We start from the raw sequence: 19218 nt of genomic DNA, 5'->3' as shown, positions 1-19218 counted from the left end.
GAGATTACAATAAAAGAATAGGTAGAAAGAAAAATGACTGTTACAAAGTTTTACATATAGACTGTCAGCAGTTAATCACTGTATTAAAAAATAAACTAAACGTAAAAATAAAATAATAATGAATAATAAAGTTAATATTGCCATGTCAGCAAGGCTCAGTGATGAAATAAGTTGATTTTACCGCCAAAAAATAAATAAAAATTACAATTAAAAAAAAAAAAAAAAAAGTGTCAGAATTTTATATTAAATCTTATATTGCCGTGTCAGCAAGGGGACAGTTAAGTTTACCGCCCAAAAAATACATAAATAAATACAATTCAAATTGCTAATGTTGTAAATTTTGATATTTTATGTATATTATATATTTTATGTCATATCCGCAACACGGCTAGTTCATGGAAATAAGTCAAGCTTTCTTGAAAACTACATACAATTAAAATAAAATGTAAAAATAAACACAATAATAATACAAATTAAATAAAAAAAAATACTAAAGATTAAAATAAAATATTTCCGCAAATAGCCTGACCTAAGGAAATATTTTTTTATTTTATTATTATTATTTTTTTATAGTAGAATACCAACAAGCACCAAAATAACAGGTGAAATCCTCATCCACTGAGGCAACGGCAGCAACACCACCACCACCACCACCACCACCACCACAAGATATGCATGGCCAGAGACAACCCCACAGCATCCTCCGTTACTATATAAAACAAAATTAATAAAAAAAAAATCCTCCCCAGGGTTGCCGGCCTGTATTCAAAAAGTAAAACGAGAGCAGGACAATCACAATATTGTTGTGCACTTAGACAACACAATATTTTAGCTAGACTGCAAAGACTTTGTGAATGCTTGTGATTAATCACACGTTACGTCCTAGAGTTACAAAGCGTCGCTCTCTAAGTGACACAATAAGGTTGGCGCTGTAGGAATTTGTATGAGAGCGAGTGTCACCTTGACAGCAAAGCTGCATTTCCCACTGCGGACCGCCTCCTCATCCGTCTGCCACTGGTGCGGCCGGCTGGACTCGGGCACGTAGATGTCCTTCTTCCGCCGGAAGCTCTGCCGTAGCTTGTTCATCGCGGAGCTCCCTGCTGGAGGTCATAGCAGGCGCAACGTCAGTGGGGTAAATATGAAATTGTACGGTGAGCATAGAAATGAGTCTGCTCGGTGTGTTTGTGCTAGGGTTGGACGTTGCCATTTTATTGTATTATTTTAATAATTTAAATTAATTATTAATTTATCTGTATTAAAATAAAATATAAGATTTATTACACACAAATGTTTTAGTCATACTTTAGGCTTACGGGTAAAAAAAAAAAAAACAAGCAACTGTGAAGCTGAGAGTTGAGAGAAAATCAATCAGAGCCACAGCACATTATGTCCAGATGTGGAGCTAAACAACGACAACATGTTTACAAAAAGCAACTGTGTTTCAAACAACAACATGGTGTACACATTTTGAGAATCGTTTGTTTCGGTATGACACACAGGACAGCGATGTGACGCACTATTGTGTCATTTATTACCCCTGATCAATCGATAATGATATTGGAGCAGCCAAGTCAAACTTTAGACTCACTGAATGAGCGGCAGACGTGATCAATAATAGCTTCTCGCAGTTAATGATCAAACGTGAGCATTGATGTGGGACTTGAGTGTTATTCTCGTGCAGTATACAACAGTAATTCGCAGCCTCTCATCAGTTGTACTGCCGGAAATTATCAAATTTTGCCGAATTGGTCGGAAATTAATCAAATCACGACATAATGGATCTTTGTTCATCTATCTGTGCCAGCGACATTTGCCTGAGTATCGTTTTATTATCTGTTTACATGTGTTGCAATCGAAATGAAAACTAAAATTAAAAAAAACATTTTCGGTAACTATATAATAAAAATGAAAATGCTTTTTAAAAAAAAAAAAAACAGAAACTACATTTTATGTTTACAAAACTAACAATAACTAATTATAGCAAAAATGTCCTTTGTTTTAGTCTTTGGAAATTAATTTAATGCATGAGCCTTTGGGGATGATTTTAAATGTGATTTTAACTAATGAAAGTGTGTCACACGGAAGTGATGTCATCTCGCAGCAGCCAATAGAAAAGTACCTTCAGATGATGTCGCTCCCATGATATTTTTTAAATATTGCGCACAAGTAATACACAAAAAAAAAAACTAAAACTAAAACTAAGCACTTATTAAATAACTAAAACTAATAAAAACTAACAAAACCACCTTGAAAACTAATTAAAACTAACTCAATTCAAAAAACAAAACTCAAAACAAAATCAAAACTAACTAAAATGAAAAAATCCAAAACTATAATAACCCTGGTTGCGATACACTGATGTACAATCAAATTATACATTTTATTTTATAATCACAAATTATTTTTTGATGAACACTTGTACCACAGTAATGCTACTGTATTTTATAATTGAACATGGTGGAACTTGTAGAGCTTTGTACTTTTTAGGCGGTTTTTGGTGCAAACGTTTGAGAACCGCCGCTCTCCTAAACGATTGTCTTCTCGACTTTGCAGGGAGATTAGTAGGCCCCAAAGAGACCCAATTAAAAAGCCGCTGATCCAAACGAGAAGTGAGAGGTGCGGCCATCTTTGAAGGACCGGCTCACGTCTGGCTCGGCGACTCGTAACCGGAGGAGCAGAAGTCAGTGAGCCGTAGCATTCCGGCGTCTTGAGGCCGCGAACTTTTTTGAGCGGACGGGGATCCGATGGGATTAAGAGATCTTTTAATCCAGGAGATCTGACTGTCTGCACACACACTCACCTAGTAGTAAACTACACACACCTAAAGAGTGTCTTGTGTATAATAAAACCCGTTCTACAAGATGGGGCTGTGGTCGTCGGGGGTTGGAGAGCGCTTGAGGTGAGGCGCTCGCGCTTATCTGCCCTGGCCAGATTGGAGCTCTGCACAATGGAGCATTCGGCCCTGACACACAAACACATCAAACGTTATACTCAGGGTGGGGCGAGTGCGACCAAGAGTTGACTGTGGTCTAACCGGATGTTTCAAGAGCCTCGACATGGCATAGTCACTAATTTTTCATTGGTGTCTTCTGCTATTTTTGGAGCCTTTAAAAAAGAAAAAAGAAATAAATAAAATACTCTGCCCCGCCCCCCAATTCATATCTATTATCTATTATCTGTGGAATTTCGTTGTTTGCCAGCCCGGTCCCTCTCCACCACTGTACAACTATTAAAAACAGGCTACCTAAAAAAATAAATAAATAAATAAATAAATAAAATAAAATAAAACTGCAGCGAGTTCATCAGCAAGGTAGCGGCTACAACACATCAGCTAGCAGGCGCCAATGCTTGGCCTGAGGCCTCTATAAACAAAAAGTTTATCCGTGCATTTTTCACGGCAATCATGGTTGATTTTCTCATGTTGAGAACTCACAACATTCACAAAGCAAAATTTTGATTCGCTAAAAAGCATAGGCCATTCTGTTAGTTTCTTGACATTCCATTTTTTAAAATTATGGATTTCTACAAAAAACGGTAACAACTTTTTTAATTAACACCAGAAAGGAATATCTATTAAAACATTCAAACCCAAAAACATATAAATACGTTTAATACTTTTTCCTTCACTTCCAAAAACATTTATTCGGTTTTTCTCTTTTTAATGCTAGAGCACAGAGAAGGCTTTGATGCAGCTTCTGACCTGAAGAGGTCGCTAAGTTACAGCAATGGATGTTTTTACATAAAAACGGCCAGCAGATGGCAGCAGAGTATAAGAGATCAGCCAGGGCCATGTTGCAACAAGCTCTTTTGCCCCAGTGTTTTTAACAGATTTATGGATATAATGATTAAACGTAGCTATATTCTCATGCTAATTGCTACAAAACGGAAATAGATAAATATGCTTTTTTTTCCTGATGAAAGAAGAGAGAATCTAATTATTATAATTTTTTTATTTTGAGGTTCCATGTTTTTATAGCAATAAAACCCAATATTCTGTGGGCCTTGCAAAATCAGTCAAAATTCAGTAAAACAGCCGGGAGCGAAGGTGTTTGCTTCAGTGAAAATGGCTGGGAGGGAATGAGTTAACAGTCCTCACTGTATGCTCTACTTTCAACAGCGAGTGTCCGAGTATCTGCTTGTCTACGAAACACAAGCACCCACTCCTCCCTCCCACAGACACAGACATTATTAGGGATGCACGGATAACAATACCAGTATCAGCACTGGCACCAATTGATACTGATACTGATACTGTCTCATACTCAGACACATGAAAATGCTATGCTAATGCATTAATCTAACATAGTGTCCCATCATCCCTGAGGGAGAAGTGCAGAGCAGAGCTGAACAATTTATCATTTTTGGATCTAAATCATGACCTCAGACAAAACACAGTTTTGTGCCTATTAAATTTGTTTTTGTTTTTTAACACTCTTATCCACCCCTAAGCCCACCAGTCAGAAGTGCATGCTACGCAAACCAATCAGCTAAAAGCTGATCAAAAAAGAAAAAAAGTGTCACATCAATGTCACACATCCTCCCTGAGTTCCCACTTTACCGGCTGGCCAAGAATGCTAGGCGCTACGCTAACTTGCCCTGCATAATACTTATGGGGCAGATAGGCAAGATGCCTCTCCTCAAAGTAACATGGTGACAAATAATCCACACTTCTAACAAGTTGCACTACCACGAAAGGTGGACGAGGAGTCGCTAAGCCTGCAACGAGCAAGAAGAAAAAAACATAAGCTGGAAAAGCAAGTGCTTATCACTAATGTGAAATGAGATAAGTCAGAGAAGTCTAGCAAGAACTCTGTTGGAGAGAGCAACTAGCTCGTACAATAATTGACCATTTTTGCATCACAGTTTGATCCCTAACCCCAACGAATAGCCAGGGTTCAAGACTGTACAGGGCTTTCAAAAAGGCGAGCAATTGTAAGTCATGCGGCGGCGGCAAGAGCACATTTTACAGTCCAGTGTTTGCAAACAAGACATTCACATGTCGCCTTGCACCTCCCTCGTAACACGTTTATTTAGGTCACATTATATTAGAGCTCAGCACAGAGTTGCTGACAAACTGCCAACATGCGGAGCGCGTTTGTACGGCGTCGGAGTTATATATACACTACACTACACGGCGACACTGCCCTGGTGGCGTCATAGTGCTTATAAGTACATCTGCTACTGACAGGATGATGGTGCGCACCGCGTGCGCTTCCTTCCTGTGCAAAAATGAAGATTCACAGCGAGACAAAAAACAAACCAAACAGATCTAGCCGCAGGGGTGGGGGGGTGAACGTCGGGCTTGGCAGGTGGATCGGAATGAATCATGTGAGGCGCTTTGGCCGTCGGCCATGTAGCGAGAGGACCTGTTTAGTCACACCTGGTAAAAAACAAAAAAACAAAAAAAAAGAAGCAAAGAAGTGAGATAAGGCGTGATAAAAGGTTTCAGCTAAGGCTGTTTTTCAGTTTATTTTGCCCTTTTGTTTACACCACAAGTGTCAAATGAAAAGCCGGGATGAAGATCTTGCAGAGCACAATCGTTTTACAGTAATAGAGTGCTTCTCAAATAGTGGGGCGGGACCCCCAGGGGGGCGCGAGGGTCCATCAAGTTTGACCTCGGGGAACATGCTTTTTTATTTTTTATTTTTTTATTTTATTTTATTTCTTTTACCATCCTAGAATAAAGTGCAATTGCACCTCCACTACATTAGGGGGCAGTGGCGCTCTCATTATTGGCAGAGTGTGCGCAGGGAGCATTCGCTCGGTGGTGTAGGGGTTTTGTTTGCACTGAGCATGCGCGTTTTGCACACAGCAAAAAAAATCAGCACAAATTATTTTATATATTTTTGTTTTGCAGGTTAAAGTTTTTTTTTTTTAAATATTGTGCTCCTGAATTAATGTTGGTGATCAGTTTGAATGCATTATTATTTATTGATTTTATGTAATTTTATTTTTCCGTGTCATATGGTTTGACATGGTCAGTCAAAAAATATTTATATTTTAATTAAGGATTTTATTTTTGAATTTCAGATGCACTTTAAATCTTTTCTGTTACAGTTAACAAAACTATTCTTTGTTGTAAGTTGGTCCATATTTCTTTATTCTCTTATACGTTAATACGGATACAGTGTTATGCAGAGGTGTGCTTATAACAATTTTATAGACAAATGATACTATTTATAGTCGCGGGGGCGTGGGGGGTATGACAGAAAATAATTGAGAAGCACTGCAGTAATATAAGGTGAGCATTTTTTTTTTTTTTTTTTTACTGCATAACAGCATTCCTTTTCGCACCAAATCCCTTTAACAAATTGGACAATATTTGTATACTAAAATATTTGTTTGCCACTACTTTCCAGCAATTCGTTATTAGAAATACTGAATACTGTACAACATACTGTACCAACCAACCACACAAGACTGATTAGAAGAATTCAATAAAATGAGAAAAACAAAGGATATTTCCCTGCGTTCTGTAGAACGTGGCAAGTAGGCTGGGATGACATTTCCGATTCTAGATGCAACACTATTTGAATAATCTCTCCAGGAATGGAAGGCTGATTAATCCTTGCGTAAGAATGCTGGGGATGAGTAGTGTGGCGCTTGGCTTATGAGCGGCTAGATGGATCGAGATCAGGAGGTTACAGTCGCTGTTTGCGGCTGGCTGACTTGTTTATTTTTTACACCCAATAAAGGGCATGCGACAGACAGACAATCCATATATTGACATCAGTCCTCTTGTCAACCAATGTTGTTGTGCCTTTATTAGCTCTATGTTCTGCATTGGCGCACTTAAGTTAATTTCGGTTTCACGCAGCGACAATCAAGGCAAGGGCCAGTCGGGTATTTGGACAAATGCTGACAGTCCGGAAAAAAAAAAAGCACATACAGTATAACTAAGGAATGCGGTTTCTGGACGTTTTTGAACGGCCACTTGAACTGTCAGCTAAAATAATCCTTACATCGTGTGTTTTTTGTCATTTGCCAGCAATAAAAATTCCCTCACTGTCATTGTTGCACCTTGGAATTTGATGACTTAACCCAAAATACACACACAAAAAAATGAAAATATTTTAAATATCATCCTTTAGTACAAGTACCACAAAATGTGTGTCGACTGAAGATGATCCAGGTCAAATCTGAGCCGTGTCTACTAAAATGACTTTAGATTTGCTGCCAGTGTGCTTAATAGTGCTGTCAAAGGTTAAGCGTTAACTCATTAATCCCAAAACAACAATTATCGTATTAATCATGTATTAACGCTGATTAATCACACTATTAAATTGGACCGCAGATGATCCTTTAGCTGACAGCGGATGGTTACGTTAAAAGTAGCACAGGTTGTATATGAGCAATAAACGTACCTACATGCGTTAAAGTAAAGCATTTAATAAATGTTTGTGTATGACATTTCAGAATATTTGTTTAAGTCAAAAGATTGGGGTAATTTTTTCCCCCCATTTTAAATTATGCAATTAAAAGAGGAAGATGAGTGTATGCAGCAAAAAAAAAAAAAAAAATGTTGAAGACGTCCTCATAACATTAAATGTTGAAATACAACAGGTACTCGTCAAATTTGGCGGGGGAAAAAAGTTGATAAAAAGGCCTTTTTAATTATCGATTAATCAACATTGTAAAATGTGATTGAAAAATATAATCTTTTGACAGATCTAGTGCTAAATCAAGGTAATAGTGTTAATCTTGGAAATGTGGAACTGTACATACCACAAACATACGGATTTTTTTAATGGGACTGTTGTAAAACGTTCAACAGGGACCTCGAAAAGGTTCGAGAATGGTCTGTTATTTCCCCCCAGACTTTTGCACAGCTTAAGTCTTTAAAGTGCCCCGTGAGTATCGAAACAGTGAAAGAGTCCAAGTCATGTACAGTATTTTTAGGAGATGGTATCCACGGGGGAAGTTTGAAACAGTCCTGAGAAATGACTGTTTGAGCCACATATGCAAAGGTTACCACAAAAAGAAAAAAAAATTATATTGAGTCATGTTCAAATCTTGAAAGTGTAAAACTGCACAGGGACGATCACACATACAAAATATAAGGACTATGAGAAGGTACCGTTAGACAGTGCCTTGACACTTGTGCAAAATCTGCAAAACTAGTACCTGCAGTCTAGCAAGTAAAAACACACTTGACCTTTTCTCACAAAAATTAAGGGTAAGTCATCCGTTTATCAATGCGGTATATTTTGACCCCGAACATACTTATGTGTGCACGTACAATGAACAGGATTGTAGGACTGAATATGGTTCCAAAGTGGGTGGGTGGTAGGCGGAGGAAGGAAGCGATGCAAGCTACTGTTTGGAAGACTCCCCAGTCACCCCTGAACCTTTCAAAATGGTTGCATGGTCCACAGAGAGAACAGGTGACCCCCACCTTCCTGAACAGGACATGACTGACTGCGATAACGGCTGACACAAAAAAAAAAAACAAAAAAAAAAGCCCCTTTTACATGGCCCAGAAAACCCTAATTTTTTAAAAAGGTGCTGCTGACCTGGGATTGAAGCTTTCCAAATTTTGAAGTACAGTGAACCATCTCAAATATTCACATCTCCTTGATTTGATTACATTTTTGACTTTGTGAGCAATCGATACTGTTTATTTTCTATGCTCACATCAAAACTTACACAGCTCATAAGGTAATAATTTTCTAGGTCATAGAAAAAGCACTTATTTTTAAAGCGTATTAACAGCCTGACTGACATTGATAAATGGATGATCAATGTTTCAAAGAGAAGGCAAAATGTGACCCTTTAAAGACCAACAGGTGAATATTAGTAGTTAATATACAGCCACTATAACAGCTCCATTGTTCATTACTTCTTGAGCAAATACTTGGTGGCCCGCTAGGGGGAGCACCTCAAAAGAGTGGCGGGGAAATGTACAGAATTCTTCAGGCGTAGAAGACTCATACTTATGTTTATCTGTCCAGCAAATGACTCAGTTTTGCACACATTTCTATGAAAAATGTTTATTATATCTTCAATTTTAAAGTTTGAAAACATATTTTGTTTCAACTTTTTGAGGCACACAATATCTGAGGAATATTAATTGAATTGGATTTAATTGTTAAGTCATTTTATTTATTTACTTTTGCAATGTTACACAAAAAAAATTGTCAGTTTATAAAATGAAACAATTGACTATGTAACTGACATGATGCATGACAATAAAGACGCAAATGAATTCAAAGAAAGCGGTCTCTGTTAAGAAGACATTTGTATTTGTTAAAAAAATATACACTTAAGTACTCTCTGTGAAGAAGACACCAGTTTTAATATTATCTTTCAGTGATGGTACAAAAAGAAACTATTTCCTCATTGAAAAACATCAGTTTATATCTCGAGTAGTTTTATCGTTGATTATTGTGGATTTATTACCTGGCCAATATATCGATAATTGCGGTATTGTCATATCGTGATTTAATCGTTATCGTGAGCCTTGTATCGCATATCGTAAGGTACCCAGAGGTTCCCACCCCTATTTATAAATGTAATATAATATAATCCATTTTACTCGGCTAGGCTAGATTTAAACTCGAGAAGAAAGAGATTCAGTGAACCAAAATTTTGCATTTCAAAAGATTTTTATTCGTATTTATTTTGGGGCACTTTAGGAATTAACTTTCAAGAATTTCAGGATTTTTTTATTTTTTTTGCTGTCAAATGTCAAAACAGACCAAATTCAACGCAAACAACGGCATGTAATGTATGCAGTACATAAAGTCTTCTTTGTCATTAAACTCCTACTGTCGATCCAATCACCAACTGGAGGAACAGTCCAACTGGTAATATCAGATAGGCGTAACAGATCAATGGGACAGATATGCGGGAGTCGGTTTATTGTGCAATACGGGGACTTAGGTGTAAAGTTTTGGCATGACGATCGCATTTCCTGTCCCGCCCCGTCCTGTTTAAAGCCACTTTGCTGTCATACCCTTGAAACCGATGTCGTCACAACTCGTGCAGGTGTGTAAAAAATGCATGCAATTATCCTACCTTTGTCGGGTTCTGTTATTAAAAAGTAAATAAACGATTAATGGTGTCTTCTGTATGGGTGACAATTTTGCAGGATCTCTGCGTCAAAGAGGCAATTTAGGGAAAATAAATTGAGATCTAGACGGTCAGTTTAGGTAAACAGCTGAGGTTCAAATAAAATGTGGAGGGTGCGTGTGGGTGTGGCCGCCACATCATCATCAACATCATCATCATCACCATTTGTATTATCAACCCCCCCAAGGCCGTGACGTACGTACTCAGCCAACTCAGCCAATGCTTCTCGCCAGGGACAGGGATTCAAGGTCTCCAAAATTTATGTTCCGAATGACCCAAATGATCTGCCTCAAGGTAAGAGAGTGGTACCTTGACTGTAGACTTACAAGCACCCCAACTTACACAAGTTTTTCAAGTTACAAGCCATCACTTGGTCAATATTTTTGCCTTCGATGTGTCCCCGTTCGCAGATTCACTTTCAGCCGTTTATTGAAAAGGGACAAACAGTCAGATGCACAAATACAAAATGAAAGCACTCGCAAGGAGCATGGAGCAGCCACTCACAGTCACACTCAACTAACCGCATGCAAATTGTCAACCGGTGCTCAAGTCACATCTTGCGTCACTTGCTTGGCCACACACACATCAACACACAAATACTATAGTACAAGTACACTTTTTAAGGCCAGTCTTTTTATTATGTTTATTTGACAATATAGTCAAGTCTATTCTTCTTTATTCTGAACATCATTGGAATTTATTTCAATGGGGAAAAGTGAATTGATTTTGGGTAAATTGATTTACGACAGAACAAGTGATTCTTTGTGAGCAAAGAAAAGGCCACTGTGCTTTATTCTCACGTAGGGTGATAAGGCCTCAAAAAATATTTTTTTTTTCCCCATTATTTCCCCCCTTCACCTATGGAAAACGCAAATAAAGATTTTGTTTTATGTTTTTTTTTTTCTGGTATTTGCTCAATTTCTATGTCTGCTGCTTAAAAAAAAAATCCTGATAAATAACATCTAATTAATCAATACAATCAATCGTTCAGCACTACTATGTTAACTAAAAGCCAGCTCCAACTGATAACCTTGAAAAACATCCCCCTTTTTATTACTCCAGAAATCCACTTTAGCTTCTACAAAAGACAAAGCACTCATGCTTCTCAAGGCCTCCAGCCAAAAAACTCTCCCCGTCATTAAAACTTCGAGCGAAAGCAGCACACCGGCTATGCTCCGTTAGCGTAGCATTGACCCAGAGGAAGCGCAGCCACCGTTACATATTGACCAGGCCAGCGTGGTAAAGTGCGGTTAATACGTGATCTATTACACCCACACAAGCGTGAGCGCGTTTTATGGAATCTCCCGGAACCGACGCTGACGCGAGACAAAAGGTTTACAATCCGGGTTAGCTCGCTGGCTTGCACCGGGGGCTAATAAAATGTCAAAGTAACTCATGACGCTGACACAATATGGTTCAAATTCCATGTGCCAACTAGCACTGTCACTATCGAATCATCGAATATTTTTAGAATAAATTAATACATAGATTATTCAATCAATTAATCGACTAATCTGATTCAATTTAATTTTGCATTAAAGTGTATTACAAAAAGCATTTTTTCCCTGATTACTGTTTAACCAAAAAAATCGATTTGGCAATATATCGCAATATTAGAGTGCACAATTCTCGTATCGATTCAATATGTGGCCGAATCGATATATGATGGAAATTTTTGTGCCCTACAGGCGATCTTGTCGATCTTTCAGCTTTATGAGATCGTCAACACTTAATGATCCTTAACGATCTAATATCGTCATATGGCACACCCCTACTCAGGAATGACAAATGCTAGAGAGAAACGTTTTGGAGTTTTTTTCCTGATGAAAGATGAGGGTTTAATTCTGTTGGCCGTCAAAAATGGGTTAAAATCTTGTAAAATGGCCGGCATTCAATGAGTTAATGGAACATTAAGCCTTGAGATTTTATTTCAATGCTGTTCAAACATGAAACAGATTGCAACCTGTTAAATACAGTGGCTCACAGTTATAAGCCTAAAGTCTAAGATAAATAAATACATTTCATTCAAATCTTACAGTGCACATGTACATGTTTACTGATTAGTATTTTCTAAATTTGATGCTGTACTGAATGATGTATTGATGTTACCGGCTCGGTCATTGTTTTCCAAAGTTAAAAACATGTCTTACTTTGATTTAACAGAAGATAAATCAGTCTTCTTTCATGAAAGACTACAGAAACCAGTCAACAATTATTGTTGATATGCTGACATCAGAGGATTCGGACAATTTTAAATTAAAAAATGACTACAAACGAACACTCGATTATTAAAATAGTTGTTGATTAATTTGATAAATCGATTACTTGACTAATTTTGACAGCTCTAGCGCCAACATGGTGAAAGACTACCTTACTCTTCTGTTTCAGCTCTGATAAAGCAATTTTGCGGGATCTCTGTATGGAAGACGCTATTGGAGAGAGTGTCAAAGTCCGACGTGACGAGGCGGAAAACAAGGCCTGTGTGTGTGCGCTCGCGTGTGTGTATTATCTATCTAAGCAGCAGGAGTGATGAGAGGATGGTAGAAGAGGAAATTCACGCTGAGCGAACATACTTGCAATCTTGCCGTCGTCATGACCTGGCCAAGAAGATGAATACACACATTTGACCATCACCGCACAACCATTTAAGAAAAAAAAAATAAAAATACAACAAAACAGAAACATCAAGACGTGGAAAATTTTAAGTGTGGTACGGACTGCAGCTGTTGTGCCGCTCATGTATGTGAGGAATGCCGTTCACGTACTTGTGCTCTGCTCTCATCATCCCACCCGGCCGGGCTATTTGTCAAGAGGTGGACGTCTGTGGAATTTAAATACTTCCAGCAGATTTACGCCAGGCCGCCGGCGCTACCTGGCCGAGCGACGTTTGTTGTATATACATTAAAAAAAAAAATAAAATGTGATTTTAACCCATCTTACAGGAGCTATTAAAATATCTGTTGATTAAATCAGATGGATAATTGTCCAGGTTAAAAAAAAAAAAAATAAAAAAGATAAGTAAACTGTTTTGGCATCATAATTTGCAGTGCTAAAACATATGCATGCAATTATAAAACGTGCTTTTTGGCAGAGCGGTCAATTACTTGCACGTTTTTATTTATTTATTTATTTTTTAATCTCCCAGTGCATCGCTGCAGACTGATCATTTATACTTTTCGTTAGATTTCCCAACACGTCCAAACATGGAGGAATTACCCTGAGCACAAATCTGCCTTATCTTCCCTCATAAGCACAATCAAAAAAAATAAAATAAAATAAAATAAAAAATACGGCCCACATCTTAGGATCGGACAGTTTGGAAAACTACCAGGGCGGCACAATCTGTCAGGGCACCTTTGATCTACCGCAGCCTGGCTGGCCAATTAATGGGGAATAATGGCCGCCCCCGGGGACCCGGTACTGTGGGCAGGAACGGGTCCGGAGACCGGCAGGCACCGACCCGGTCATCGACACGCCTCGCCGAGCAAAAAAAAGCTGCCGATGCCCCTTGCTGAAATGTGGCACGAAGGCGGCCAATTGGACAGTGGGCACAAGCGGGGCCATTGTTCAACACTCTCACGGGCCAGACGGGCCTCTTCTCTGCTCTGCTGGAATGTAAAGTACCTGCTGGTGAACATCTTCCACACGGGCCTTGCTTGTACGCCGGCCGATTCATCCATTTGATCGATTCATTTGAGCTCACGGATGAAACTGCGCGCTTATTGCCATGTATACGTTCCAGACTCACCAACAACTGGTCAGCGAGAAATGTTATTCATTACTTTGGGATTTTTCAATATATGTCTTTTGGTTATGACTTCTGTTTTTCAAATTAAGTCACTTTTAATTAGTTTTTTGTTTTTTTTTAACTCATTCACTGCCAGTCATTATAGAAAATGTTTACATTTCCAATACTCACGTGATATTACATTCAATAATTATATATAAACCGAATCTACCAAATAACAGAATAGACTCCCTACTTTTTGTCCCGTCCCGTTCTTTTATAATTGACAGCAGAAAAATGTAGGTTTGCCAAAATACAGCCATTTCTCCCATGGACTCTGAAACTGTGTTTATTTCCTATAAAATGGGGCAATGATGTCATCTACCGGTGGTTGGGCATCAGTAAAGTTGTTTCCAAGTTTGATATTTACAGTGGAGCATGCTCAGATTCGCCCCCATTTAGCACCGCTCTAAAAAATACAATTGACAAGTATACTTGTCAAAGGCAGTGAATGAGTTTTAAGGGTACGTTTGTGTTTATTTTTTTTTAAAAATGCTTTGATTTAGTTTAGATTTTATTAGTTTTAGTGTTAGCTTTATTTTGTTTATTTAATGTATGGAGCGTTTATTGAGTCCAAGATTTAAAATAATAATAATAATAATAAAATAATAATAATAAAAAATAAAAAAAAGTCACCGTAAGTATTTTTGTAAGAACGTAAATTGAAATTCCCAAATGACCTTCCTTTTTCCGTACATTTGTGAAGTAATAAGTTGAACTAAGTATGTGAACACAGACCCTTGAAGGGAGGGAGAAAAAAAACGGAAAGGAAAAACAGCCATTAATCCACTAATTGAACAGCCATTTGACTAACGAAACCGACGTCCCCTTGTGAGATGACGGAGTGGTCATCATGCGCACGCCGCCTCGCCAAGTCGTCTTAATTACAGATGGGCGGGTATGAATAAAGCATGAGGGGGGGCTCAGGTATCACTCAATAGGGCCTGCCCAGGGGGGAAAAAAAGGAGATGCCTCAGCCTCCTTCTGCACACACCCTGAAAAAGCGTACGTACACCCCCCCCCCCCCCCCCCCCCCCCCCCCCCCCCACACACACACACACACAGGCCTCACAGATTTAACAGGCGGCGACATAAGAAGAGCTCAAAGCCCCTTGGACCTAATTAGGAGCTAAAGATAAAAGTCCCAAACGGGCGCATTCAGAAAAAAGATGCACCCGCTTCTGTTGATTCGCTTTCTTGTAACAAGCACGGCCAAACAAAAAACAAGAACAGCCCCCCCCCCCCCCACGCAAACAAGTTTTGCCGATCAAGTTAGAATATGACGTAATATGGCGGGATGGGGCCCCTTTTCGACTTGGACCTGCTTGATGAACTCGTATTTGAAAGCTCATCGGAAAGAAGAGAAGTCTTCCTGGTGACCTTTTCTGAGCTGGTCAGGAGCGCCGCCAACACAGTTTTACAATCAAGATGACCCTGATTGGATGCCGCTGGACCAAAATAGGCTCCCGCTCAGCTGCAGTTTCAATGCGCTTGTGTTTGTGTGCAACAGATGGAATGCTGTGTAAATTCAACATGGCAGCTAGAGTGACCACAACAACACTATGGATGTAACGATAATGGCAATATCGTGATATTGCTATATTAAAACTGCCACAATATATCGTCGTCGTCATGTCACGATAAAGCAGCACATCTGCAGCAAAAGTTCAGGTTGATTTCCATTTGTGCAGTTCTAGCACCCTCTGGTCGCTAGTTCTTTAGTGCAGTTTAATTTTCACAAGCCATGTTTTGGCCCTTCAATGCTTAAAATCCAGGATAATGGTCAGATGAAGGGGAACCTAATGTGATTGTGAACATTGTCAATATGTGTAGGAACTCAATGTGCGCTTGAAACTCACCAGCAGCTATTATCAAAAAATTACGCAAGAGGACAGAAAAGTCATAAAATGACGACTAGTGTGCAAGACTTAAATAAATAATGGCAAACCTCTGGAGGAGATTGTCGCTGTGCATCCTACTATTGTCTGCAGGACTTTTGTCGCCGCATGATTCATTTATCTGACTTTCTGAGACAATAGACGTCGAAAATGGGACTCGAGTCGAATTCATGGCCAGAAATAACTTGATTACAAGTCTCTTTCATGCAGAGATCCAAGAAAAATTGCCCGGCATTTATCAGCCTTTGACTTATTATACATAAGCCAGTGGAGGCGGGATTTTGCTGCAATGTCTGTGTGAGTTTTCCATTAAGGTTGTAGCTATTAATGCATATAGCTTAATACAAAGACATGCAATAAGTTTGATATGGAATTTTATGCTTTTATCTGAATTTGACCAGTCAGACTGTCAGGTTTACTTGTTTGACATTTATTAAACATGACAAAAAAAGGAGAGAAGACAGTTCAAAGCTTGTGAGGAGAGAGAAGAGGAACTGACTGATACAATTCACTACTGCACTATCTGAAAAAAAATCCCCTCCTCACCCTCTCTTTTTATTTGGTTTCCACGCCCCTAGTTACATGGGTGTTCTAACCCTGATATTGTAAATGCAAAAACATAGTTGGAACACAGTGTACTTAACGAAAATGTGCACGGTCACCGAATAGTTGAACATTAACGATAGGTAAGTACAATTAATTAAGAATACATTGAGTTTGATTATTTTGCCGCATAATTTTTTTTTTTTATTCTTTCATTAGATAATAAAAATTTCATTTCTTTAGGTACATGTTAAATATCACAAAATATCGATAGCTATATTCGGCGACTATACCACGTTTTTCCAATATCGTGCAACCCTAGTAGCTATCCACTTTTAAAATTTGATTATGCCACCATTACCGCGCTACCAACTAATCGAGCAATCAGTTAGTCTAACTTTGAGTGTGTGTGGCTTTGAAAGTTGGAATCCGACCTGGTGAGTGACATGGGTGAATGAAAGCGCTGAGTTGGCTGTTGTGAGTTCAAACTAAATTTCAATTTTATACATTTGTAACCTGTGTATTAAACCCTCCCCTGGTAGATTTAGAAAATCTAGGGGGAAAAAAAACCCAAATAGATTGCATTTTGTCTGCTGAACTTTTTTTCCCATTTTCATTTCTTCTAATATTAAAACAAAAAAAGTGCTTTTGCAGTGGGCTATTTTTCGATGATTAAACATTCTAGCGGGTCACCGTGACATATGAACATTGCAGAAAGGCACAGAAAAGAGTTCATTTTACTTTGCTGCGCAGGGATGACTAAAGCATAAAAATAAAGTATTGAGAGTATTGAGAGTCGATGACATTTTGAACACTGTTGATCACCACACCACTTCATGCTAAAATTGTGAACAGATCGCTGATCAGTTTATTTAAAGTCACTGATTAGTCTCAAAATTGCTGATATATGTAACTGTTAAACTTTTTTTTTTTAGGGGATGAGAGTGTACGTTCGTCGCAAATTTAATTTTTACTATTCACGTTAGAGTTTGGTCCCTAACTCATGCGAGTAAAGTCAGTTCGCTGTATCTTGCTGCTATCAGTAATTCAAAAAAAAAAAAAAAGTGAGGCCCTCTGATTGCTTCACCGGTTGCACAGCGAGTTTATCAACCTGTGTTGCATCACGTCACGGGCAGCATTCAACATGTGCTACCAACCAGTCAGCCTCTCCCTTTTATGCTGCTTTAGTTCGCCAATTCATGTGACACTGGCTCACTATCAACCACATAAATAGATGTCGTATTTCGAAACGTCACCATCCACACACAGTACAGTTTACATTTTTTGGCACGCACACACAAGGATATTTATATACACATACAGACATTCATACACATACACACTTATACACACGAAAACATAAAGTTTATATACACACTAGTAACACATTAGCATTACTTGTGCACACACTAGTAATGACGTCACGCAACCCGGAAATCAGGTGATAAGTGAAGCATTTATACCCCATTGAAAGCTCACCTCATCCAGGTAGACGACTTGAGGCAACTGCGCGGCACGACAGTATCGCCCCTCTTCTTTGGTCGTTTAAAACGAACTCCTTAGGCATTTTTAAAAAGCAAAAGCAGCTGGACATATGTGTCGACAGTGCGCCAGTCTGTCATATGGACGTGTTTTAAAGCGTTTAATGGAGGTCCCGAGTGGAGGTAACGTAGCCACATCGGGAAAACACAAGCTTAGCTCGACATGCTAGCGAGCTAATTGAAGAGGCAAGAGAGAGAGAGCGTATCAATACACCTTACCTGTGACCACCAGGCCGAGCCAGACGGTATGCCGTCACGTATTCCGCCCCCCTCCCCGCCGCGGAGCCGCGCGCGTCGGCCCCCTCCGAGGAAAAAATAATTCAAATTCCACAGAAGGCGCTGCGAAAGACTCACGCAGTCCAATCGCTTCGGCCACCGCCGCTGAATGGCTGCGAGCGAGCGACTCAACCAAACTTCCGTCCTTGTGACGGACCGCCCCCTCGCCATCTCATTGGTCGACGGCGGAGGTTGGCAGGGTGATGGACAGGTGAGGGAGCAAACCTGGAGCAGACGTTGATGTTCCTCTAAAAACAGCACACGCACGTGTATGAAAACTTATAGCGCCCCCTGGTGCATTTGACGCGCAACTCCAACGCCGCATGGCGCAGTCATGGCAAGGGACCAAAGTTCACTCAGGAACCACCTGATTTATCCGAACCAATCAGCAATGAGGGATAATGACTATGGAGAAGAAAAAAAAAAGTATGTCCTTTGTGTCGCGATTATTCACCAAACTATCTTACGTAAATAACGTAATCACAACAAATTACATAACATTTCACTACAATTAAACGTAATTAAAATAAAATGAAATGATAATATACTACGGTAGTATTTTTGATTTTTCACACTTTAAAATCTTAAAGTGGTAAAGTTAAAAGTAATTTAGAACGAAATATGTGAAATAAATATTTAATGAAATGGTGTGTTATAAATGTAAATTATGCTGTGGCAGATTTTTTTTAAATTAAAAAATAAATCAAAAACATGTTATGTAATCATTTTAATATTCAAAAGTATTATTTTGTTTCTAATTTTAAATTATCTTTCTGTTTAATTCCATTACATATTTTTGTATGTGTTCATCTTACACATTTTAGGTATGCTGTATAGAAAATCTACAAATGTAAATAAAAAAGTATATGAAAGATAAATATATGAAATAAATATGTAACATACTGGAATAATATTATTTTAAAGTGATTGTTTTACATATTTATTATGTTATTATTATTACTTTTTTATTATTGCTTGTTTTTTTGTTTTTTGTTTTTTTTACATTTTTTTAAGTGGTAAAAGGTAAAAATTCATAATGAAAAAAAAAATTACTTGGAAAAATAAATAAACTGTTCAAATGGAATGTAGTAGAAAATGTAAT

The 19218-nt window shown here is 38.5% G+C and overlaps 1 protein-coding gene across 4 annotated transcripts in view; it reads right to left on the bottom strand.

The window, feature by feature from the left end:
• The window catches only part of numb (NUMB endocytic adaptor protein), a 36209-nt gene extending 17968 nt beyond the window's left edge, over window positions 1–18241 (bottom strand). For 3 of the 4 annotated variants that reach the window (XM_077538714.1, XM_077538717.1, XM_077538716.1), the window contains exons 1-2: window positions 18060–18241; window positions 961–1100 (exon numbers count right to left, since the gene is read on the bottom strand). In XM_077538714.1, coding sequence (XP_077394840.1) covers window positions 961–1086 — 126 coding nt within the window. In that variant the 5' untranslated portion in view covers window positions 1087–1100; window positions 18060–18241. The remainder of the gene's footprint in view (window positions 1–960; window positions 1101–18059) is intronic. The other variant, XM_077538715.1, reaches the window with a different exon arrangement.
• Window positions 18242–19218: the final 977 nt, after the last annotated feature.

Source organism: Festucalex cinctus, chromosome 12 (genome assembly GCF_051991245.1).
Source record: "Festucalex cinctus isolate MCC-2025b chromosome 12, RoL_Fcin_1.0, whole genome shotgun sequence".
NCBI lineage: Eukaryota > Metazoa > Chordata > Actinopteri > Syngnathiformes > Syngnathidae > Festucalex > Festucalex cinctus.
Note: the sequence above shows the minus strand (reverse complement) of the source record. Positions and strands in the feature narration are given on the sequence as shown.